A 24,638-nucleotide genomic window follows, 5' to 3' on the forward strand; every position below is an offset into this window, starting at 1 on the left:
TCTAAATCTGTCTCCACCCCTGCCCCATTCTCCATTTCTGCTCTTTTTGAGAACCTCCCCCCTCCCCCAGCCCCACTCCTCATATCTTTCCAGGATGAATACAAGAAGCCCTTAACTAGTTTATTCCCTGGACCCTCGGGGACTTTGAGGAGGCCTGGGGACCCCCTCACGGAATAATGTACTTTTTAATGCATAAGATAGGATTGCCAAGGAAACTGATGACATGAAACCAACTATCCAGTGTGCAGGTGAAGAAGGCTCTGGCCTCAGCCAGGGCTGTTGGCAGACCCTGGACCAAGACACCAGAAATGAGACAGAAGGAAGAAACCGTGTTAAGGAGAATTGAGGAAGTGAAAATCCATAGCTGGGTTCTGCAAAGCAGGCCACACACTGGCATCACATGGGTGAGCTTCAACACCCTGGTAGATCCCAGCCCCCAAAGTTTCTAATATAACTGGCCTGGGGTACAGCTGCCATTGGGACTGAAAATAAAATCTCCCTGGGTGTGTAGCCAAGAGTTGAGAACCAACATCTAGAGGCCATGCTTCTCAAACTGTGATGTGCGTAGGCATTGCCCACGGAAATGCCTTAGTCTGGCTGGGAGGGATGCCAAGGGCTTCCTGGAGGAGGCAGCATCTCATCAGGGCTTTGAGGCATGAATAGGAGTTTTCCTGGTACAGAAAGAAGAGATTGGCGTTTACCGCCAAGTAGAGGATTCGAGTCAAGGCCTGAGGACGGCCAAGGTGTTTACACTGTGTGACCCCCCTCCCCCAAATCTTTCACAAGATGTTGGGGGTGATTGTAAATTTTCAAGGAATGCACAGTGACATCTGTGACACACCACAGGCACTACTATGAGTAAGTCGTTTGTCCTTAAGTACCATCCATCCTTAGTATTCTCAGACTCTCTATTTGCGAATCTGCCTACTTGCTGCCATTTATTTTTAATTCTCAAATCACTACTCTCTCAGTTCAGGAATTTGTGCAGGGCAGAGAAAAAAAAAACTGAGTCACATTTCCGGTCTCAGACTGTGAACAAGTGTCTGTGTAGTGTCATGTTTTTGCGTTTTTGTGCTTTCTGCTTGTGATTTTGCTGTGTAACCCACCCACCCACTCACCCCTGCCATGTAGTGCTGAAGTGCTGTCTGTTGCCTCTAAGCACAAGAAGGCTGCCAGGTGCCTTAGGGAGAAAATAATGCATGTGAGACGAACTTCGTTTAGGCAGGAGTGATACTGCTGCGGGCATGGACAATACAGGTTATGTAACATTAAATGATGCAGGAACACGCATAACACCAGGTTATGTGTTATTCATTAGCTGATGACAGTGAGACCTGAGGGTGCAGCCGCTAAACTGTCTTTCCTCAGGAGTCATGACTGAATACTTGCTGATTCAGAATATCCGGTGATTTTATCAAAGGAAACCACCAAATACAACGTGACTCCACAGTGATTAATAAGCGGAACCGTTAACTCCAGTTTGGGGGCTTTGGGCCAGAACCTGGAGATGCAGGAGGATCCATGAGCTGATAAAAATTTGGGTCATTTGGGGCCAGTGTGAAGGGGCAGGACAGGGACCAGTGTGAAGAGAGGTGGCTGGAGATGAAACTGGAAATGGAGGTGGGGCTTCGAGTCACGTCCTGGAGATGGTATTTCGGGGAGCAATGCCTCGGTTTCTTCCCTGAGGGAGGCTGGATCCCCTGGGGTCCTGGAACTCCCTCCCTACAGCAGTGGGCTCAGGGGACCCTGGCTGTCATTCCCCGTGTCCCAGCCCACCATGCAAGGCTCAGAGTGGGTCCTCAGAAAGGGGACCTCAGCCCAGAAGGGTGGGCGGTCACCTGTGAGATTGTTACAAATGCAGGTTCACAGGCCTGGCCCCAACCCGCTGAATCTGTCTTTGGATGCAGGGTCCAGAAACGTGGGCTCCCCGAATTCTAAAAACCGCTGGTCCTCGGAACCCAGAGCCCAGCTCACAGCTTGAGCGGGTTGTCCGGGGTCTTCTAAAATTTGGCACGGCTGGGAGGGCTGTCCCCCGGAGTTACAGCACACGAGAAAACATGCCCCTCCTGGAGACTAAACGTCTGCCAGGAGGAACGTTCAGTCGCGCACCTCGAGAAAGGTCACGGCAGTGCCTGGCGCCGGTCATGCCAGCTGCAGGAAATCCAGGCCGTCTCAGACAGGGAGGAATCAAATCAAATCAAATCAAACAGCGCTTCCCATCACCTGATCCCGCGGGGGCCCCTCCCTGCTCACCTGGGGGAGTTGTGGGTTCCATGGAATTACCCGCAGACAAGCCCCCACAAGCCCAGAGTCGTGGTTTTCAGGAGCGGGCCATGCGATGGGTTTCTTTTTTCCAGAAAAAGACACCTGTGCCGGGCGTCCCCCAGAGGCTGAATGTGAAGCACACGCGTGGTCACTGAGTCCCTCCTAATGTGCTTGTGGGTCTTCTGCAACCTCTGTTTCTAGTGAGGGTGGGGGAAACGGCGGGAGGGAGTGGAGAACGCTCAAGGTCAGCGTCTGGCCAGGACCAGGGCGTGGCTGTCGCGGGTGGACTCAGGGCGTGGGGGACCCTGATGCTGCCTTTGACGGTGGGGGGGACGGGGTCGGAGGTTACGGGGTGTCTGTTTCTCACCCCCCGCAAAAGGGAGAGTTGTGGAGATCAGCTGGATTGTCCAGCGAGCCCCAGGAACAGACGAGGCCCTGGGGAAATTCATCTGGGGCTGCTGTTAGCCTTGCGGGATTATTATGGGATTCCTGCCTTATTCGTGTGAACGTCTGGAAGGCGGGGGAATCCTCTGCCTGCCTAACGTTTATTTCAAGTCTAATTTTGTGTCTGGAGGGTACTTCTATTTTTACTTATACCTGTATTTTTTTATGTAATTGGTAGTTTTTGTGGGTAAATGATGAATTACATAATTCATAATTTCTAAAACTTATTATTATATTGTATTTACATTCTAATTTTATTTCTAGAATTTATTCTTGTTTTATATATATGTATGTTCACGTGTATAATAGTTTCTGTGTATAAATTGCAAATTACATAATTTATAATTTATTATAAAAATGTATAGTCTATTTGAGTTTTGACTATATTTTATTCCTATTTTATTTATACATGTATTCATTTATATAATTGATAGTTTCTTTGTATCAATTATAATTTGTGTAAATTATAAATTACATAATTTAATTTATTATACAAATTTAGTGTAATTTTTTCCTAGAATTTCTATTCTATTTATACATATATTCATTTATATAATTGATAGTCTATGCATAACTTATAAATGGTGTAATTTGTAATTTATTTATTTTTTATAAAAATTTATATTCTCTATTCAAATTTTGTTTGTATAACTTATTTCTATATTATTTTATTATATTTATTATATATAATATTATATATTATTCATTATATAATCAATAGGTTCTGCTTATAATTTATATAATTTACAATTTATTTATTATTATAAAATTTATATTTTCTTTCTTATTTTCTTTGTATGATTTATTTCTATTTTATGTCCATATATTTACGTAATTTATAAACTGTGTCTAAAGTGTGAATGATTTAATTTGTAATTTCTGTGATTATATTTCCGTTTTATTTCTCTCCTAATTTTGTTTCTATGGCTTATTTCTATATGTTTCTGTATATTTACTTACGTGATTTCTCAGTTCTGTGCATCATAAATTACGTTGTTTGTAATTTCTATAATTATTAGTCACTACATTTTCTTTCTGTTCTAAATTTGTGTCTATAACTTATTTCCACTTTATTTGTAGTTATTTATGCATTCGGTAAGTTCAGGTATAAATGATGTAACTTACAATTTCCGTTAAGTCATTATTGTCAGCATTTCTAGCCTCATTTTTGTTTCTACGTCCCAGTGCGGTCCTGGTAGAGTTTCCGAGAAACCCGACGGCCTTCTCTTGGTCTGAATTTGTCATTTGCTTAGTTCGTGGCTGTCAAACCACCCGTTTGCGGAGCTCGGGGGCTGCGGCGCTCGCGCCCCGGGGAGGCGCCACACGCCCGGGGTGGCCTCGGAGGCGTCCGGTGTCGGGAGGACCAGCCGAGGGAAACAGGAAAGACTGAAGCCAAGGGAGGGCGCAGGCGGGGATGGCTCTGCGGGGCCCCCGGCTGTGCCCCGCACGCCTGCGGGTTCCGGGGGGCCGGGAGGGGTGGGGAGCCTGTGCAGGCTTCCCCCATGGGCTGGACTGGGCTGGGCTGCTTCACCAAGAAGCTCAGTGCCTTGGATGTGCGGCCCGGACGCCTGGCTCCTGCCCCGCGTGCAGGCTCTGCGCCCAGGCACACAGGCTCTGATGTGTGTCAGGGCCCCGCGGGGGTCAGCAGAGGACATGGAGGTGGGCCGTGACCCCTCGAAGCGGGTGGAGCCTGTAGGAGGGCAGGTCGTGCAGGGAGACGCGGCGGCCTCGCAGTGAGGGTGCGATCCAGGCGGGCGGCGGTGAGGAACCAGACCTGCGAGGCCGCGGGGACAGCCCCGGGCCGGCTGCACGCAGGGTGGTGAAGCAGACAGACAGGCAGACGCGTGCACACTCGGTGCTCCCGGGCACATGCAGACGCGCATACACGCAGCACTCGTGTTCAGTGCGTATTTGCACGCGCAGACACCCGTGAGCGCACATGTGCACCCCACGTGCACCAGCCCCCGTGGACACCCGTGCCCACAGGGACGCGTGGGCGCACGTGCAGACGTGCAGTGCCCCCCCATGCAGTGTGCGTGCCCACGGATGCACGTGCACGCGGACACATCCCCACAAACACGCCTATCCATGCGCGTGCGGACCCAGACGCGCGCACAAGCGTAAGCACACGTTACGCGTAAAGATCTGCCTTTTACGTTCACGTTTGTCGCTGTTGGTTTTTAGCGGTCCAAACAGCCCTCTCTGCTGTTCTTTACATTTATTTTTTTAATTTTAAATTTTTTAAAAATGGAGGTCCTGCGGATGGAACGCAGGCCTTTACGCACGCTAAGCACACCTTTTTTGTTTGTTTTTTTGGCCACTGAGTTATATCCTCACCCCTTCCGCTGTTCTTCCGAAGGCCCCGCGCCCCATTTCCCCCTAAACACGGCATCGTGCACTCCTGGAATCTCTTCGGGGCGACTTGCCCCGATGTCCGGGGCGTGCTCCTTGGATTTCGGGGTCACCATGATGGCAAGCAAGGCGAGCGTCTGAGACAGGCGCCTTCGGGCGAATCACCCCCGTGGGTTTCTGTGTGAACCCATAGGCCCGCGAGCGTGCGCGTGTCCGCTGGGGTCTTCGGGCGCATACAAGTCCCTCCCAAGCCGCACCCCACCTCGGGAGCACCTGCCGTCTCTCGCCTGCTGCGGGAAGTGCAGAAACCGCTTCTGTTTTGTTGGGCACCTGTGTGGGTGCAGAGACCGGCACGTCCGGGCTCTGAGGCGGTGGAACCGCCCCGGTGTGGATGCTGGCGACCGCTCAGAGCAGGCTGTCCCCAGAGCTGAGGGTTCTGCCACCTTCCTCCCGAGTTTTTTTTTTTTTTTTTTTTTTTTTTTTAAAGTTTGGGGCACATTTCATTGTTCATATAGTTTTTTTTTTTTTTTTAATTGAAGTAGAGTTGGTTTGCAGTGTGTGTTAGTTTCAGGCGTACAGCACAGTGATTCCGTTATATGTGGGCATAAATACATTTATTTTTTCAGATTCTTTTCCATCAAAAGTTGCTACAAGGTGTTGAATGTAGTTCCCTGGGCTGCAGAGAAGATCCTCATTGTTTATCTATGTTATATGTAGTAATGTGTATCTGTTAATCCCAAACTCCCAATTTATCCCTCCCCCTCTTTTACCCTTTGGTAACCGTAAGTGTGTTTTCTGTCTGTGATTCTGTCTCTGTTTTGTAAATAAATTCATTTGGATCATTTTAAAATTTGTTTTATTTGTTTATTGATTGATTTTTTTAACGGAGGAGCTAGGGATTGGGCCCAGGACCTCCTTCATGGTAAGCAAGCGCTCTACCACTAACCTGTGCCTCACCCTGTATTATATTTTTTTAGATTCCACACAAAGGTGATGTCACATAATATTTGTCTTTCTCTGACTTACTTAGTGTGATGGAACACAGGTTTGCAGAACTCATCCACGTTGCTGCAAATGGCATTATTTCATTCTTTTTTTGTCTGCTTGCCTGTTTTTAATACACACACGGAAAAACACACAGAGAAACACACTCCCCAAACTGCCCCTAGACACACCTCCACACACGTGCCCACACACAAACTACACACATGCACGTGCGAACCACCCTTCCCACACGCAAAGAGCACACACAAACACACATAAAGTTCCATGCCCCCAAACGGCACCCGGACCCATCTACCCGTGTGTGTTCACACACAGAACATGCACCCCAGCTACACAAATACACACCTGCAAACCACACACATAGCTCCACGCAAAACCTCACACATACACCCCAAACCACACAGTAAGTAGACACATGCTGTGTCTCACACGCGAATGCACACGCACACACACCCACCACAGACACATGAACGTTCCCTCCCGCACACACACGCAGTCACACACACACACAGACTTGGGAGAGAGTTCCATCGTAACGGGGTAAACACAGTGGAATAAAGGCAGTTTCTCCTCCTCTGGGATCCCAGGAGATTAAAAACAAATTTTTTTTTAACCTTTTTCTGGGTTGTCGAATGTTTGTACAGAAGTATGTTTCGGTTGGGTAATTATAGAAAGCTTGTTTATTCAAGGATTTTCCCTGTGTTTTTTTTTTTTCCCCCATCATGTATTGGAAATGGTTACTATCTTGTGTCAAAAGACCCACTTTTTTGGAATAATGTATGTGCAGAGTTATCATGGTTTGACACTATTTTAACTGCTGCTAAACTCTAAGGTTATCAATAGTCTAAAAAAAATAATAAATGAACATCTTCTTGCCTGGAGGTCTGAAAGTGAAACATTTCACGTGAGAAATCACAACACGTTTTACGTTGTGAAAGGCGCTGAATCCCGCAAGCATCTGAAAATCCCAAATCTTGCCCTTTCTAATGGCTTTCTTAATTTCCCATTTACCTTTCTTTGACTTATTTCTAATGGGACTCTTTCCCTTTTAGGCCAAGATTTTGACTTATCGGACGCCCTTGACGGTGAGTCGTATTAAACGCGTTTTACAAACGCGTTTTACAAAGGACCCCAGGAAACACAGCTTCCTGGGGTCCCTCGAGTCCCGTGGGATGAGAAAATTCAAGATGCCCTTGATGGGATAAACACATTTTATTTGGTGGGATAATTTCCGCACCCTGTGGTGATTAGCAGTGCCAGACAGGGTTGCCTGGCGCCCGGGGAAGGGGCTGGGGCGGACCCCCATGGGCACGCGGGTGGGCGGGGGGTGAGGGGCTGCACCCCTGGGCTTGCGGCCGCGTCACCCCCGTCTCGGCCTGTGCCTTCACGTGGCCGTGTCCCTCTGCGTCGGTGCCTCCAGCTTCCCCAGTTTCCTCCTGAGCAGGGGGTCGACCCTCAGGGTCTGCGCTCATCCACTGCTGCAAAGAGCCTGTTTCTGAGTACGGCTGCGTTCTGAGGCTCCCCGTGGTTGTGAATTTGGGGGTAGAGTCTTCAGCCTGGGACACCTTTGTAATTCCTGGGGTCCAGTGCAGAGGCTTGAATTAAAACCATGGGGGCAGCAGAAGCCAGCCGCAGAGGTAGCTTTCTTCTTGATGGTGGAAGCTTTCTTCTCGCCCAGTGGGGAGAGAAGCAGGCCCAGGGGGTATCTTTGGTTCTTATGACCTCAGCCTGCTCACCTTTGGCCCCCAGAGGGCCAGCCTGGATGAGGGTCCCCAGAAGGAAAAGTGCGTTCCTCGTTATAAACGCGCACAGCCTTGCAACCAGGGGTCCCGTGTGCGTCCTTCCCACCCGCACGCCCCGTCCTTGTGTGCGACCACTGTTCTGTGGGCTCAGAACTTCACGCGCGGCCCATTCGACGTCACAGGGCGGGGGAAGCGGTTCTGAGAGCTGTCTCTGCGTCCCAGCTGCAAGTCTGCTGACTGAAATGTCTTTTCTCTTTAGACAGTGGCACGAAATCCACTTCTGCCCCCAAAAAGCCCAGCGCCGGTAAGCAGCCAATGCACCTGGCATTCCAGAGAGAGTTGAGACACCGCGGCCGGGCGCCCCAGTCCCCCCAAGGGCCGGACGATGTGTAGACAGACGGCTGGAAGACGAGCTGTTCCATGGCTTTGGCTAGAGTTGCCGAATGTTTGGTCTCGAATGGCTGTGACAAGGGTCACATGGGAGAGATGCTTTTGTGGTCCGTGGGAAGTGTCTCTGGATATTTTCAGTCTGACTGTCTGTTACTCGTTTCCTTCCTTCCTTCCTTCCTTCCTTTCTTTTTCTTTCTTTTCTTTCTTTCTTTCGCAGGAAGGAGGTAATTAGGTTTATTTATTTGTTTTAATGGCGGTGCTGGGGATTGAACCCAGGACCTCACCATGCTAACTATGCACTCAGCCACTGAGCTGTGCCCTCCCCCACCTTTTGCAGGATTTGGCGGCCACTTGGTAGGGGCTGATGATTAAGACAGGCAGTCAACAGAAAAGAATTATCTGCAGAAAGGAGTTGAGAGTTCAGCTCTGTTCGTGCAGAGTGATTGATGGACACACCCCTGTCGTTATTTCACTTTTGTTAGGTTCTTGTGTTCTCTTCGTGGGAGAGAAGATTGTTGTGGAAATGGTCAGGGGTTTGGATTTTCTGTTGATACTTTGGTCAGATGGATATTCAGGGACGTGTTTAGGGACGCCGGGATGCGGTGCGCCCTCTGCCTGTTGAGAGAGTCGTTTCCATTCTTGGCTCACCCAGAACTTCAGTCTTAACGACCTGTTTTTCTTCCTTCAGGTGATGACTTCAGTTTAGAAGATGCCATTGGAGGACACAGTAAGTAAGGCTTCTTTTAAATCTCCTTTAGGTCTAATTTCCTCATTTATCATTTCAAAGAGGCTGATCTCTTTTAAATCATAAGCTGAACTCTTTTTTTTTTTTAACGAGGAAAACTTAAGGAATAGGTGCATTGTTGATTGCTGTTGAGTTTTCTCGGTTTTAATCAATACGCCTACTTTTATTTGAAAGCTCTTAGAGCTCTGAGGTGGCGTGAGGCGAACTGAACTCCCTGGCCCAAGGCTGGCCTCCTGAGCCTGTGACCTGTGCGGTCACCCAGGGCCCCACACTCAGAAGGGCTGCCATGGTTGGTTGGCCACTCTGTGGCCACCATAGTGAATTTTTTAATGCATTTTGAGCAAGGGACTCTGCATTGTCATTTTGCACTGCCCCCACCCCCCAGTTCTGTAGCTGGCCCAGACATCTGCTTTATTTTCTGTTGGAAATACACCAAGTTAAGTACGGTGCCTGGAGGATGATGGAGAGAAATCCATAGATGGCGGTGTGTACGGGTGTCCCCGCCGTGACAAAGGACACGCTTCGATTTCTAACTGTTCAGTAAATCACCTCTATACAAATGGGTGTTATGTTTACTTGACTGCAAAATGCTCATAATTGCAACTCTCATCCTTTACAGATGACCCAACGCCACGCAGTCCACCCAAGCCAAAACCTAATCCAAACCCCAGCCACCCTGGCTCCTCCGGTAAGACCTCAAGCCCTGCGGGTCCTTGCGTGTTTTCCAGACCAGTGATTTCCAGGTCAGCTGAGAGGAGGTCATGTCAGATTTAGCCTGATCTTACTGTGAACTCCTGGTGCCGGGTAATTCCAATTTTCCAGGAGTGGAAAACAGTTTTGAAGAAGACATTTTTGGTTTGGATGTGATTTTTTTTTTTTTTCGTTTGCTGGTTTTACTTCCATGGTTTTAAGGGAACCTTTAAAAAATTGAATGTAAGATTTTAAATATGTATACTCGATGTGGAGAGAAATATCTGCTTGTGGTTTTACTTTAAATAAGTTTTTTTTTTCTTTTCTTTCCTCCTTTCCTCCTTCCTTCCTCCCTCCCTTCCTTCCTTCCTTTCTTAATTTCTTAATTTCTTAAGCTTTTGGCTTTTTTGTGACACATGACAATATCCTCAGAGGAATTGCACTAACATGCTTTCTGAATTGAATGTCTCTTGAAACTTCAGACTTTGAGGGGGCTTGTTTGTTCATTTATATGTTTGTTTAATTTTTAACCCAGAAAAATAGAAATACTGTCCATCTTCTACTGCAGTGAACTTTTTGATGGTTATTCTCGCTAGTGTTTTATATGTTAATTAATTTATGTATTTTTTTAAGCTTTTTTTTTTTGGTGGGGGGAGGTAATTAAATTAAGTTTATCTTTTTTTTTTTTTTTTTGATGGAGGTTCTAGGGATTGAACCCAGGACCCTGTGCCTGCTAAGCATGCACTTTTCTAGTGAGCTATACCCTGCCCCCTGTATATTAATTTAAATGAAACAGATGTTAAGTAAAACTGCGCATCTTTTATTCATAGTGTGTCATAACATTACCTTTTGCTTATTAGTCTTCTGTAAACATTTTCTTGTATTATTTAATAGTTATTACGATACAACTTTTCTTAGCAGTCCTAGTCTATCGTAACTCATCCCTGATTTTGACAGTGTTCTGTTTCTTTGGAAGAGCTTGATCACGTAGGTTGTGTAAACTGTTCTGCCCGTCTTGTCCCAGTTTCATGTCTTTATGTCTGAAATTTGCAAGAACCTTTCGAATGTCGCTTGCCCACATCTTGTTCTTTTTTTGTGTATTGCTTGTCATTCGTTCTTTCTTGTAATTTATGATATCCGTCATTTGCTTTCTGCAGTGTAAGCCTTCTCCATTTGTGGCTTGATGTTCACTGTTTTCCCTCATTTACGATGAAAACATTTTCCCTCTTTGAGTGTTTCCAACAGTATTTTTTGACAAGCAAGAGTTTACTTTTTTTTTTTTTCTCTTCCCAGTGTTTTTAATGCTTCTGTGACTTCTCTGCTTTTTCGGGTCTGTTTATTTCTTTCTTTCTTTCCTTTGAGCTTCAGATCCATTTTATTTCTCTCCTGCCCCTGGGAAAAATAACACCTTCCTTTTATTTTCCTTTGAATTGTTTACCCGTAGAAGTTGACGCGTGGAGTGCTGCTGAGTTTTTTGTTTTTTCCCCTTGGGATTCAATTTTCTGTGGGCCTCTTTCTCCTTATTGTTTCTTTAAATGCATTTCTAAGTGGTTTTCTTCCCTGTTTGTGTCCATTATAGGAATACATTTTGTGTCTTTTTTTTTTTTGGCATTCTTTTTTTTTTTTCCGTTTTTCAGTTTTACTAGGTAGAATTGTTACAATTTGACTGCGCATATACGATATATTGCACGTAAATACATGTATAGAATATACTGACTTTTTTTAGTTAACATCTGTATTCTGATTATAGTTTCTAAGAACAGTTTAGAGCTTTAGCTTTTTAAACTTATATAGTTATCAAAAGAACAAAGCCAACCCCAAAATAAGAATCAACAGAACGCAGTAATGTAATCATAAAGGACAGTCAGATGTGCTTTGTGTCCATTCTTTGTCATTTATCTACTGCTGGTGGGAATGCAGTTTGGTGCAGCCACTGCAGAAAACAGTATGGAGATGCCTCAAAAGACTAGGAATAGACTTACTGTATGACCCAGGAATCCCACTCCTGGACATATATCCAGAAGGAACCCTACTTCAGGATGACACCTGCACCCCAGTGTTCATAGCAGCAATATTTACAATAGCCAACACATGGAAACAGCCTAAATGTCCATCAACAGGTGACTGGATAAAGAAGAGGTGGTGTATTTATACAATGGAATACTACTCAGCCATAAAAACTGACAACGTAACACCATTTGCAGCAATATTTCTGTAATACAGAAGAGAGTGTTGGACATTTTCCTTAACTAGCCACTTAATGATGAACTCATTATCTTTTTGAGTGGGAGGTAATTAGATTTATTTATTTATGTATTTATTCAGTTTTAAATTTTTATGTAATTATTTTTTCATGGAAGTGCCGGGGATTGAAGCCAGGACCTCGTGCATGCTCAGCACATGCTCTACCGCTGAGCTATGCCCTCCCCACCGAACTCATTAACTTTTAATCATTTTCTCCTCACTTCTTAGCTTTTCCAAGAGGACTGTCATAGTATCAGCAAATGATTTAAAACCAGTTTTCCCCTTTCTTATGTCTATATTTTCTCTTTACAGTTGACTTGTATTTGTATCATTTTGCCTTGGCTGGAGAACTCAGGACCACATTCAATAGGAGAAGACAGAGCAGTCAATCCTGACTTTAAGATAAAAACTCAAAGAGATTCATTTTTACACAAAAGAAATTGCCCTAAAAATATAAATATTCATATTACACATCTATTCTAGTTGACTTTTATTTCCTAAACAGGAAATAAATATTCAATTTCATCAGGTGCTTGGGGTCATCCAAGGAGATGGGTCATTTTTTTTTCTTTGAACCTATGAATATGACAAGATATATAGAAGGATGTCTTTATATAGAATGCATCCTTACGTTCATGGGAAAAATTCTACCTGGTCAAGATAAGTTTTATTAAACTGATGGACTGAATCTGTGTATCAGCTAGCTATTGCTGCCTAACAAGCATCTCCAAACCCAGTGGCTTAAAATTTTAAAAATCATTACTTCTGATAAATCTTGGCCAAGTGTGGCTGACCTTGGCTCGGCTCTAGGTCATCTGGGGTTGACTTGTCTGGGGTTGTGTCAGCTGGGATGACAGGATTCTTTTTAATGTGTCTGTCACCCCCTTACACCAGCCCTGTGTAAGCCCATTCTCCAGGGGCAGAAACATCAACCCCACAGATGTTATGTTTTAAATAAGTATTAAAAATACTGATTTGTCTCCCTTTTACTACCCTCAGACTGCCAAAATCAGTCTTCTGGCTGAGTATGAACCCTTCTCCCCACAATGGGAAGAGTGACAGCTTAGGGCCAGCAGTGCAATGAATCTACACTAGAGAGATGGTAATTGAGTGTGGTTTTATCTAGATACATCCAGAAGATTGATATGTCCTTTCCTTTTCTTTTTGTGTCATCTTTTTCAGGTTTAGTTAGCAGAGGTTTCGAGTAAGACTTAATTTTAGGACTTTTGGCATAGGATGGGCATTCATGGCAATTGCCTCTTTGAGATATGTTCTCCGTAAAGTAGTACCTTTGTTGGGTCCCCTGTCCCCCAGTCTGCTTTTGATTCTACTGTGTTTTCCTTCACTCTAAGACATCAAGACCTTCCTGAAAGTTCTAATGTGACAGATGACACTGTGTTTTTCTTTCTAGGTGGCTTCTCGGATTCTGACCTCATCGAGGGGAATTCAGGTGGAGGTAGGGTGACATGACCTCTTCTTCTGTCTCTTATGTTCCTCCATCCCTGATTACCCACCTTCTCTACAGAATCGTGGCAGCAGGTAGAGTCTTAGCTCTCAGGGATCTCACAGCCAGCTGCTTGGACATCTTCATGGAGGTCTGCCCTTTGCAGACACGTCAAGGTTGCAGACGATAGACCCGGGGGTGGGGAGGTAGTCAGGTTTATTTATTTATTTATTTATTTATTTATTTATTTATTTATTTATTAATATCTATCTATCTATCTATCTAACTTTTTAAATAGAGGTACTGTGAATTGAACCCAGGACCTCGTGCATACTAGGCACACGCTCTACCACTGAGCTATACCCTCCCCACCTCTTGTAACACATTTAGGTTATGCTCGTTTCTTTCTTCCCTTCCTTCTTTCCTTCCTTCCTTCCTTCTTTCCTTCCTTCTTTCCTTCCTTCCTTCCTTCTTCTTTTTCTTTTCGTTCCTTTTCTTTTTTTCTTTTTTCTTTTCTTTCTTTCTCTCTTTCTTTCTCTCTCTTTCTTTCTTTCTTTCTCTCTTTCTTTCTCTCTCTCTTTCTTTCTTTCTTTCTTTTCTTCCTGTAAATAGAAAAATCACATTTTTATTAGCTAACTACCTGATATCTCTCAACACTTTTTTTAAAATTTTAGTTGATGTACAATGTAGTATAAGTTTCAGGTGTGCATCATAGTGATTCACAGTTTTCAAAGGTTATACTCTATTTGTAATTATTGCAGAGTGTTGGTTGTATTCCGTTTGCTGTGCAAGGTAGCGTGGAAGGTTATTTATTTCACACAGAGCAGTTTTTACCTCTTACTCCCCTCCCCCACCTCGTCCTTCCCCCCATCCCTCCCTCCACTGGTCACAACTAGTCTGTTCTCTGTATCTTGGAGTCTGCTTCTGTTTTGTCATATTCACTAGTTTCTGTATTTTTTAGGTCTCATCCCAGTTTCTTGTACATGTCTTTACACTTGGATATTGGATGCCCTCCATCTGGTTCCCTTAGGGTGGTTTCCGAGAAGTGGGACTTCTGAAGGGAATTCCAACTTTTACATCCCTTCACGATGGCTAAGTTATTTTCCAGAACAGCTGTGATCATTGACAGCCCTACTGGTCGTAGGAGGACCAAGGAAGATATGGTTAGGATCATTCATTGTTGGTGTGCATTAAATGTTACCAGAAATATTTTCCCTTTGACTCCTTGATTGATGAATTGAGACTGATTGACCTTAATGGATAGTCCAGTCCCCCAAAGATTCGAATTCTCTTTACAGCATTTGAGGACTTACTGTGAGGTGATCTGGGGACATCTCGCTGGTCATCTACTGGAAATGTCCCTGCATTCCCTCTTGAGTTCACAGACCTTGCAGAGTGTAAACTCCTTTCACTCTGTTCCTTGAAGTCGTGTCTTTCAATGGCTGTCCGTCTACCTTCTAAATTGGTTTTCCATTTAAAATCATGAATGTGTGCTGGTCAAAACCTCCCCGCTTTGAACAGTGTAACAAGCAGTGTTCTAGTTTGATGCCTGTGTAAGGTGCACTTATCCATTGACTGTAACAGGCTGTGCTCTGGGTCTACAGCTGTGTAACATGCAGTCCCCCACTTTGAGTGTAGCAGGCAGCCCTCTTGCTCCTGAGCTGTGTAACATGCAGTGCCTGTGTGAGTGTAACATCAAGACACACAGAGAGGGAGTCTCTGATTTTAAACAGAAATAAAATCACTCACAGGTTTATAGTCCACTGGGTGAATGACTCACTGTGTAGTAATCATTGTACCCACATCAGCTTAAAACCAACTCTATATTGGCATTAAATGCAGGAAAAATGGGGGTGGTGAGCTGGCAACTCTTAGCCTTGGGGGAAACACGGATGAAGAAAATAACCCCAGGTGATGGGTCCACGGTTAACACCTCACCAGTGACCACCACTCATGAGACTGGGAGTCAACAGGAATGTCTTTGAGATCAGCCCGTCACCATGGGAGGGTCTCAGGTGGGCTCTGGGACCCCTGCTGGGATTCCCCTGGCACACTTTCACGACTCACTGGGTCTCCTAGAGCCCAGCATGGGGGTGGAGGTTGAGTCAGATGCCAAGCCTGGTTTCCAGGTCCATGGGAGCGAGATGGGAGATACCTTCCACAGAGCGAGGATGTCCCCACTCAGCGGTGGAAAAGGACACCTTGAGATGAAATGGCTTTATCAGTCCCATGGTCCTTTCTGTTAAGGTGCCTTCATGAACCAAGGTCCCAGGGGCTGTTCCTGGCTTTGACTCTTCCGTGCCCAAACATCTTCCCGATGCAATCTGTCCTCAAGCCTGCTTCCTCTCTTGCAGGAGGCGGCGGTGGCGGGGCCGGTGGCGGTGGCGGTGACGGTGGAAACCAGAGGCACGACGGGGAGGAGCAGGGTATGTACACCTCGTTTCTGACGTCTTGGAGGTCTTGTTGTTACTCTCGGGGGACTGGGGGAGCAGCGGTCACGACCTAACGTTGAGCATTTGCAGTGTCACCCTAGGGACTCTGACATGAAGCCTAGTTCTCTGAGACGCGTGTCCCAAAACGCAGGCAGGTAGATACGGCGGGTTCGGTTCCAACCCACCGCAAACAAAGCGACTATTCCGATAGAACGAGTCCCACGCACATTTTGGTTCCCCAGTGCATAGAAAAGGGATGTTCGCACTAGACGGTGTGGTCTGTGAAGTGTGTGGTGACAATGATGCCTGTAAAAACAGTGTCCGCACTTTATGGCTAAAAAATGAGCCTTCAGTGAGTCCAAGATCGCTGATCACAGATACCATCCCAAGTATAATTGTAATGAAAAACCTTGAAATATGGGAAGACGTACCAAAATGTGGCCCAGATGCATGAAGGGAGCCACTGGTGTTGGGAAGATAGCGCCCACAGACATGCTGGAGGTGGGGTGGCTACAAAGCTTCAATTTGTAAAAAGTGCGAATCTGCAAAGCGCGGTAAAGTGAGGTTCGCCCGTGCTGGTTGCCCGCCCACCTCTGACACTCCCAGAGCTGGGTGCCAACGGGACCTGCTTTTGAAGTTCAGTCTCCCTCCCCACGGACCCTGAGCAAGAATGCCATCAATATGACCCAGGGAAACAACCGCTGGCTTCTCTAGAGATGCAGAGAAAGACATTTATCATGTGGAGTTGGCTCACGTAGTTGTGGAGGCTAGGAGCGCCACGGTCAGCTGCCCGCATGCTGGGGACTCAGGAAAGCCTCGGGTGCAGTTCAATTTCCACGCAAAGCACCAAGAACCAGGACAACCAATGGTGCGAGTCCCAGATCCCAAGAACCAGGAGCGTCCGTGTCGAAGGGCAGGGGAAGATGGATGTCCCAGCTCCAGCAGAGAGCACACTGTCCCTTTTTGATCTGCTCAGATCCCCGGTGGACTGGAGGCTGCCTGTCCACATTGGAGACGGCAGCCCGCTTCACTCAGAGTGTTGGAATGTTCATCTTTTCAGGAGAGACTTACCAGGACACAGCCAGAAATAGTGCTGTCCCAGCTACCTGGGCATCTCTTGGCCAGCCAAGCTCATGCGTGCAATTAACCATCACACCATCCTTCCTTTTTATTCATAGAGCAGGATGTCTCATGCACCTGCCACACCAGGAAAGAGGTGTAGACGTGGGGCAGGGGCAGGTGGATGGAAACCCCATCTTAATAAATCACATGAACATAATGAGGAAGTCGGTGGCTTTGGTTCTTTAGGGCGGGTGTGGAGACGGGGGAATCCAGCTGTGCGGGGTCACAGGGTGTCGAATGGTCCCAGCTGGGCACCTTCCACGATGGGATGTGTGAGTTTCCTCATGGGGACGGTCGGACACCGGCGCTGGTCACAGGGATGGGGAAGACGTAGGGTTCGTTGTCCCACTGGAAACCAGTTAATTCCGATACCAGATGTGGCTGTCGGGGGAAAGGCTCAGGAGTGGGGTTCCCTCCGTGGTTACCCGGTGGCCCTGCATCTTAGCAGTCAACCCCATCTCTTCCTGCGGGCAGGTTGCCGCCCACCTGCCCCGTGGTCTCTCTGTGAGTGCTAAGTGTTCCCCCGTCCTGCTGCCCTGTGCTTCTTCCTACAGGCGAGTCCCAGGGGGTGGTCCCCGGGATCATCGGGGCTGTCGTGGTCGCCGTGGCTGGAGCCATCTCCAGCTTCATTGCCTACCAGAAAAAGAAGTTGTGCTTCAAAGAGAACGGTAAGCCTGTCACCACTCGTTTCTTTTCTGCGGTGTGTTGCTCACTTGAAAACGGTGTTTTCTCTTAAAAATGCCAAAAGCAGAACTCTGGTTGGCGGGAAACCCGTGTCACGTGGCTGACGGTTCCTAAAATCACTAGAATACTGGGATCTGACTTTGCAGCTTCGATGCCAGTGCTTCCTGTGTTTGGCCATGTGAGCTTGTGCAAGTTACTAACGACTCCACTTTGGGGGGGTTTCTATAAAGCGGGGCAGGTGACGGTCTGTACGCTATGGGGTTTTTGTGGCGATCAATCAGGTCGTGTGGGAAAGTCTTGACACGTTGCCTGGCAGAGAGCGAGTGTTGGAGAAACGTTAGCTCTTTTGGTTTAGTCATCATTGTCTACATTGGTCATCACTGGGGCAAGAGTGAGGGCCTTGGTGCCGCCATATTGTTTTCTCCACCCAAGAGAATGAAAATTGAAGCACTGGGCAACCGATGCCCTTTCTGCTACAACCCGGTGCCGACAGGTCCCCGCGAAGCTTGGACGGGATGGATAGTGTATAGGGCAACGTGTATAGGCAGTGCCAGTTACCAGCACAGTGATGGGAAGGCCATCGTTGGGAGTTCGGTGGACCTTGGACTGAAATCCTGTGCTACGTGTTTGTCCTGATGACGTCAGTGGGTTCTCATAGCTAACGTTCGTGCGTCTGCACAAAGCTCTGTCTAGGTCTCGCCTTCACTCTCGCAGAACCAGTGAAGGGTGGGCTGTGACGTGGTTTGTGGGGGCCCCGTGGACAGCTCCGCCTCCTTGGAGGAGCCTTGTGGTGTCTGAACTTCCATCCTACCTAGGATCTTAAGTCCTTATTCATCCTTGGCTGTTGAGCCGTTGACGTCCTCGGTCTTTAGGACCTCTTCCCGAGGGTTCTTGGGAAATTCCCAGAAGACCTCAGTCGATGCTGATGGAGGCCGGGTTACACCCTAGGGATGGAGTTTGCCCTTCATCTTCCATCAGTCCCTATTTTTAGGTCCACAAACACTATTCAGAGCCCGAAATGGAAAGTCCTGCACAGCATTAGGATTCAGACCTAAAACAAGCCGCTGTTTTTACAGATGTGTCTTCTTGCAGTGGACGGGAAGGGGGCCTGCTTGCGTCTTATTTCCCACCTGTGAGTGGGCGCCCTCCATCGGGAAAGCATGGCTGGCTGAATGCTGAGTGCCCAGCGAGGTCCAAATGGACAGGTGGCCGAGTTCCAGCTTATAAAAGATCTACAGTTGGAACCAGAAGGGGAACACACCACACTTTTTCCCTCTTGATTCTCCTAGAACCAGGAGGGGAGGGGCGTAAGGCATGCTCGCTAGGGACGGGAGCATGGGAAACCCTTGCCGAAAGGTCTTCTGAAGATCTGTAGGTGAACCCCAGTTGAGTTCTGGAGTTGCAAATCATTTCTGTTCCCTTGTGAATGGGGTGGAGGGATCTCTGGGGTAGGGGTATGTCAAGACACAGCAACTTGGGGAGGCACCCCAGAGTCTTCATAGACCTGATGTGACACAGTGTTTGCAAACGGGATTCAGAAATTGGGGAACTCAAACATTCTGTGTCCCCCCCACCTTCCCCCTCTGGCTCTCGGTCTTGGGTTCAAGTATCCTGTCCATTGCACGGGGTAGGGGTGGCCGTGAAGACGGAGAGCTCCCCTCCCCAAGCAGAAATCGTCGAGTTTAATAATTTTCAAAAACAAAAGCAAAGCATCCTTCCAGAAGCACTGGCTCAGGGCAGACTAGAATTCAAGTCACACAGCGGAGAGGTTGGCTAAATTTATTTCCCTGGAATATGTCCTGCAAAAATCGGGTGCGACTCTACGTTTTGATTGGCTTTGTGGCTTTCCTGTGGCTCGCCATCCTGAGCTGATGTCAACGTGCAAAGGAAAAGGTGGGGGAGGGTTGCAAATTATCATGAGGGAAGCAGACTGGATTTCTTATTTCAGTAATTAGGCACTTCTGTCTCCAGCCGTAAGGTATCCAGCGTCAACACAAAGAAAATTAGGCGCTATTCTCATAAAAAACAAAACAAAACGGGTGGGGCAGGGGATCGCTAACACAGACCAGTGAGCATCTTTCTATGTGACTAGACATTGCAGTTTTCAGACCTGCCTTAGAAAATGAATCGTTTATTGTCCATTGCGTGTTTTTGTGAACAGAGGCGGCACTGACATGTTGAATCCAGGTATCAGATGCGCCGAAGATCCCCGATCTTTTGGGGACCCCACGAAGGACTCTTTTTTATAAGTTTTATGCACCTGATACCTTCATTCAAAATTTCAGTGCTATGTCTGTTCATTTTAAGACGTGTAAACACCCACGGAACTGTGAGCTTGGCGGTTTCGCAAGAAGGGTGTGGTTACATCCTCAGAGAAACCGCGGTTTGGCGTTATTCCCTGAGAGTGGCGGTTCGCGTGACTCTCCGGGGCCTGGCTGTGCTGAGTTCTCCGTGGCATCTGTTGAATTTGCGTCCAGGTCCGTCTCGAGCAGGTGGGGGAAGTGGGTGTGTTTTCCCAACGCACAGATACATGGAGCAAATACGTCAGTCTTGATAGAAACTTGTTTAAGAGCGCCTCCGCGTCACATTTTGAGCGAACGTAGAAAAGAAACATCCAGGGCCCACGAAATTCCGTGGATCTGTCTTTTGCTCCTGAAGGTCTGACATTGTCGTCGGAGCGCTTAATCTGGTTTTCGTCCAAGTGATGCGTGCTGGCCTCTGAAAGCTGAGTCTGGGGTGCCTGGTGGTGTGTGTCTTTGGGTTTTCGTGTGCTGGCTTCAAGTGGTTGGTCTAAGCAACCGATGGTGCTGAGTCTGACCTGCTAGGGCAGCTCCGTGTATAGTAGTTGTCCCTTGGCGTGGACGATGGCTGATTTTTGTGGCGCACAGCACATTCGACAGCTGCTTCCATTGTCCTTGGTGGAATCAGATTCTTGAGGCTTCGGTGAAATGTCATGTCGTTTTGTCCCTCCCTCCCTCTTTCCTTCCTTGCTCCCTCCTTCCCTCTTCCCTCTTTTATATCTGTCTATCTAGTTTTCCACTCATCCATCCATCCATCCACCCACCCATCCATCCATCCATCATACCATCATATCTATCCATTATCTATCCGTTTATCCATCTATCTGCCAATCTTTATCTTTCTATCCATCCATCCATTTACTCATCTACCTATGTTTTTATCTATCAATGTATCTATCTATACAGGCATAAAATTCATCCATCTATCCTATCACTTATCTATGTATCTTCCCACTTCTCTATCATCTATCACTCATTTCTCTCTCCCCTCCCCCTTCCCTTCCTTCTCTATCTATCCATCTATCCACCCATTCGTGTATCTATCCATCCTATCTATCTATATATCTATCTATCCATCCATCAATCCATCTAGATATGTATCTGTGTATCTATGTATCTATCTACCTACCTACCTACCTACCTATCCATCCATTCATGTATCTATCCATCTAATCTATCTATCCATCCACCCACCCACCCATCTAATCTATCTATCCATCCACCCACCCACCCACCCATCTAATCTATCTATCCATCCACCCACCCATCCACCCATCCACCCATCATATCTACCATCTATCTGTCTATCCATCCATCCGTCCATGTATTCATGTATCTGTCTATGTAATCAGCTATCAGTGTATCTATCCATCCGTTATATCTGTCCCTCCACCTGTCTGATCTATCATTTATCTATGTGTCTACCCATTTCTCTATCATCTGTCTCTCATCTCTCTCTCCCTTTCCTCCCCTCCCCCTCCTCAATTTTGCTGTCCACTCTGAGTCCACCCGCTGCTGCTCGCTGCTCTGTCAGCCTCTCTCCTTAACCCCTATGCTCAGAAGAGGTCTTTCTGTCTTTCTTTTCTTTTTTTGCAATGGGAAGGTAATTCGATTTATTTATTTATTCTTAGAGGAGGGACTGGGGATCGAACCCAGGACCTCATGCATGCAAAGCACGTGCTCTACCACTTGAGCTACACCCTCCCTGCGGAGGACGTCTTTCTGACAGCTCGCTGCTGCCTGGGGCATGGGCACGCACCTGCAAACAGACCTCTCAGAACTTTACTTCTGTTTTCTTTCTTTCTTTTTATTTTTTTCTCCCTTTTTCCACCTTCCGTTTCAGATGAGTCGAAGATGTAGGGAGCAGAAGACCCCAGGCGGGCCTCCGGGTCGTCCTCTCTGATCCGTGTTTGTCTACAAGGACGCGGAGTGCAGAGCACACCTTGCCCCTGTGTCCGCGTCCTGTCTCGGGCAGTTGCCGCAGTGATGTATTTTCCCCTAGCCTGGATTCCATCCCCCCAATTCTTCATGTTTGCTCCCTTTCGGATGTGCAGAAGCTTATGATCTTATATTCTGAGGCACAGGGAGCTTCAGAAAAAGGAAGAGAGATGCAGAGATTCTGTTGCAAAGGGAAATCTGAAAGGAAGCAATGATGAGGTTTAGGGGCGTGTTCCCATGGACTAACCAGGTTTCTCACCCTCCGGTCCCTCCTTGCCAGTGGGTCCTCCAGGAGGATGGACGGCAGGGGCGGCCGCCTTCCTCCCTGCCCTGTCTTGGGTCATAGGGTTTCATCTTTCCCCCCGATGGTGCAGTTTTTAACAGTCTGCTTCCATCGCCCCTGGATTTATGTGGTCCATTTCCAAGAATTAACTCTCTCTCTCTGTCTGACTATTTTTTTCCAAATATGTAAACTTCCTGGTTCTCAGCAGGAAAAAAAAAATCTGCACATTTAGGAATAACCTAAAAAAACTTCAGGTTCTTAAAATTCTAAGGTCAGCAGAGCAGGGTGAGTGATGGGGTCTTGTGGACACTGAGAATTTTTGCATCCTTATGTATATCCCTGTATGTGTGGAAATCATGACTTTTTTTCCCCCCTTTGTCACATCATACCAGCTCCTTTTTGGGTGTAAACATTACTCTCTTATTCAGACCTTGGCTGAGGGCCAAGGTGAATGGGTGGTGGTCTTATGGGGGCTGAGTTGCAGGTTTGGGGGTTCGCATCTGGAGCTGGGTTGACAGCCCTGCAATGGGGACTCTAAATGCTCCTCCCGGGTCTGGGCACCCTCCACTGGGCTGTTCTCGCTCCGGGTCACATTCGGCTCCAGCTAAACATGGTCTCAACAAGGCAGAATCCCGGCTTCTTGGAGACCCCCCGCCCCGGAGGACAGAGCCGCACTGTCATCACGGCCGGCGGTGCCCTTGCCCCGTTCCTGTGTGTGCCGACTTCGCTGGGTCCTCTCCTGACCCACGAGGCACCCACCCTCAGGCTCTCCCCAGATGCCCGGCGGTTGTGACAGCAACGTCGAAATACAGTGTGCCCACCCCATCCCTCCTCTCCAGCCCGAAATGTTTATTCCGATAGTGGGGAACTGGACATACTTTTTGCTTGCTGGAAATCACGTTTGGCCCCAAACGGATTTTGTTCTTGGCACACTTTGCTGTTTACACAGGCATTTTTTTTTCCCCGTTTCCTTAAACACTGCCAGATGTGATGTAGGCTTTCCACAATGCCATTAGAGTGTTTTTGCTGCGTTTCTTTCTGTCTTTTCTTTTCTTCTTCTTTTGTTTTTCCTTTTAAATTGTGCTGGGGAGGGGTGGCTTATCTTGTGAAATGAAAGCATATTTAGGATTTCTTGCCATAACCATTCGCTCTAATATGTATCTGTGTTGATTACCTGCCCGGGCAGCAGAAGACAGGATATGTGTGGCTACCGTCCTGCAGGATTTTCATAGGTCCCTTTGAATTCTCTCCTCTTTCCTTCCTTCCTTCCTTCCTTCCTTCCTTCCTTCCTTCCTTCCTTCCTTCCTTCCCTTCCTTCCTTCCCTTCCTTCCTTCCTTCCCTTCCTTCCTTCCTTTCCTTCCTTCCTTTCCTTCCTTCCTTCCTTTCCTTCCTTCCTTCCTTCCTTCCTTCCTTCCTTCCTTCCTTTCCTTCCTTCCTTTCCTTCCTTCCTTCCTTCCTTCTTTCCTTCCTTCCTTTCCTTCCTTCCTTTCCTTCCTTCGTTTCCTTCCTTCCTTCCTTCCTTCCTTCCTTCCTTCCTTCCTTCCTTTCCTTCCTTCCTTTCCTTTCTTCCTATCCTTCATTCCTTCCTTCCTTCCTTTTTCTTTCTTCCTCTCTCTCCCTTTCTTTCTCTCTCTTTTTGTCTTTCTTTGTCCTTTTCTTTTTTGAACTGTAGGATTTTGGTCTCTAACTGGGGTCTCCTCTCGTGGTCGGGGGGGAGGGCGGCACCTTACCAAAATCCAGTTCCCAGAGAGGGTGACACATGTCTCTGGGACCCGGATGGAAAGTGGGGCCAGCTGTTGACGAGTTACCCGACCCCGGGACGAGGCCACTGTGCTCTGGGAGCCGGGGACGCGGTTGTCACGGGTCCCGGGAGCTCGTCTGGCTCCTTTCATGCCACGTGTGCTTCCTACGCCTTCACGACCGTGCAGCAAAGAAATAAACATGTTTGGACCTGGAACCTGTCGTGCGTTTTGAATTCTGCTGCCCCGCGCGGGTGCTCGGAGAACCTTCGGGGGCGGGGTTTTGTTCAGCCTGATGCCTGCTGGAGAGATTGTGGGATAAAACTTTGGAAATAAAAAAAACAGATGGAAAGAACACTGCAGGAAGATGGCAGGGCGCCATGAGGCGTGCCCTCCGGCAGCATGAGCAGGGTGGGCCCTTGCTTTTGGGGCGGACGGCAGGGTAGGCCGGTGGGGGCTGAGTCTGCCTGAGAACCATGATCAGGGTGTGGTGCCTTTGTGCTCACCCCCTTGTGGCGTTTGTTCTTCCTTGCAGCCGACCAGGGCGAGGTCAACATGGAAAACCACCAGAGCACCAACGCTGAGCCACCTGGTGAGAAGGGACACTGAGTGTCACCTCCCCCCGCCCCCCCCAGCGTTTCTGTTCAACGTCCTCCCACCGCGGTCCTGCCCGCCTTTCTCAAATCCGGTTTTGTGGTCCTTCATGCCTCGTAGCTTTCAAGGGGGTGCGTTTGGGAGGCGAGATATAAACATCCCTGGGCCTCAGGCTTCGGAGGGGACCCAAGTCATCTTAAAGTTCTCTTTAAATCCTGGGGACA

At 47.5% G+C, this 24,638-nt stretch overlaps 1 protein-coding gene and 2 non-coding genes across 5 annotated transcripts in view; 1 reads left to right on the forward strand and 2 right to left on the reverse strand.

The window, feature by feature from the left end:
• CD99 (CD99 molecule (Xg blood group)) overlaps window positions 1-24,638 on the forward strand; it is a 33,059-nt gene that overhangs the window by 6,856 nt on the left and 1,565 nt on the right. Inside the window, exons 2-9 of one of the 3 annotated variants that reach the window (XM_074359470.1) lie at window positions 7,119-7,151; window positions 8,068-8,112; window positions 8,887-8,925; window positions 9,563-9,631; window positions 13,289-13,333; window positions 15,676-15,747; window positions 17,430-17,543; window positions 21,703-24,038. In XM_074359470.1, the coding sequence (XP_074215571.1) occupies window positions 7,119-7,151; window positions 8,068-8,112; window positions 8,887-8,925; window positions 9,563-9,631; window positions 13,289-13,333; window positions 15,676-15,747; window positions 17,430-17,543; window positions 21,703-21,719 (434 nt within the window). In that variant the 3' untranslated portion in view covers window positions 21,720-24,038. Of the gene's footprint in view, window positions 1-7,118; window positions 7,152-8,067; window positions 8,113-8,886; window positions 8,926-9,562; window positions 9,632-13,288; window positions 13,334-15,675; window positions 15,748-16,623; window positions 17,036-17,429; window positions 17,544-21,702; window positions 24,039-24,355; window positions 24,413-24,638 lie in introns of those variants that run through there. The other 2 variants (XM_074359468.1, XM_074359467.1) reach the window with 2 other exon arrangements.
• Window positions 13,617-13,689, reverse strand: TRNAT-AGU (transfer RNA threonine (anticodon AGU)). Its single transcript has one exon. It is a non-coding gene; the product is annotated as a tRNA-Thr (tRNA).
• Window positions 21,491-21,564, reverse strand: TRNAA-UGC (transfer RNA alanine (anticodon UGC)). Its single transcript has one exon. It is a non-coding gene; the product is annotated as a tRNA-Ala (tRNA).

The sequence above is a fragment of the Camelus bactrianus genome, chromosome X, assembly GCF_048773025.1.
Source record: "Camelus bactrianus isolate YW-2024 breed Bactrian camel chromosome X, ASM4877302v1, whole genome shotgun sequence".
In the NCBI taxonomy this organism is placed as follows: Eukaryota; Metazoa; Chordata; class Mammalia; order Artiodactyla; family Camelidae; genus Camelus; species Camelus bactrianus.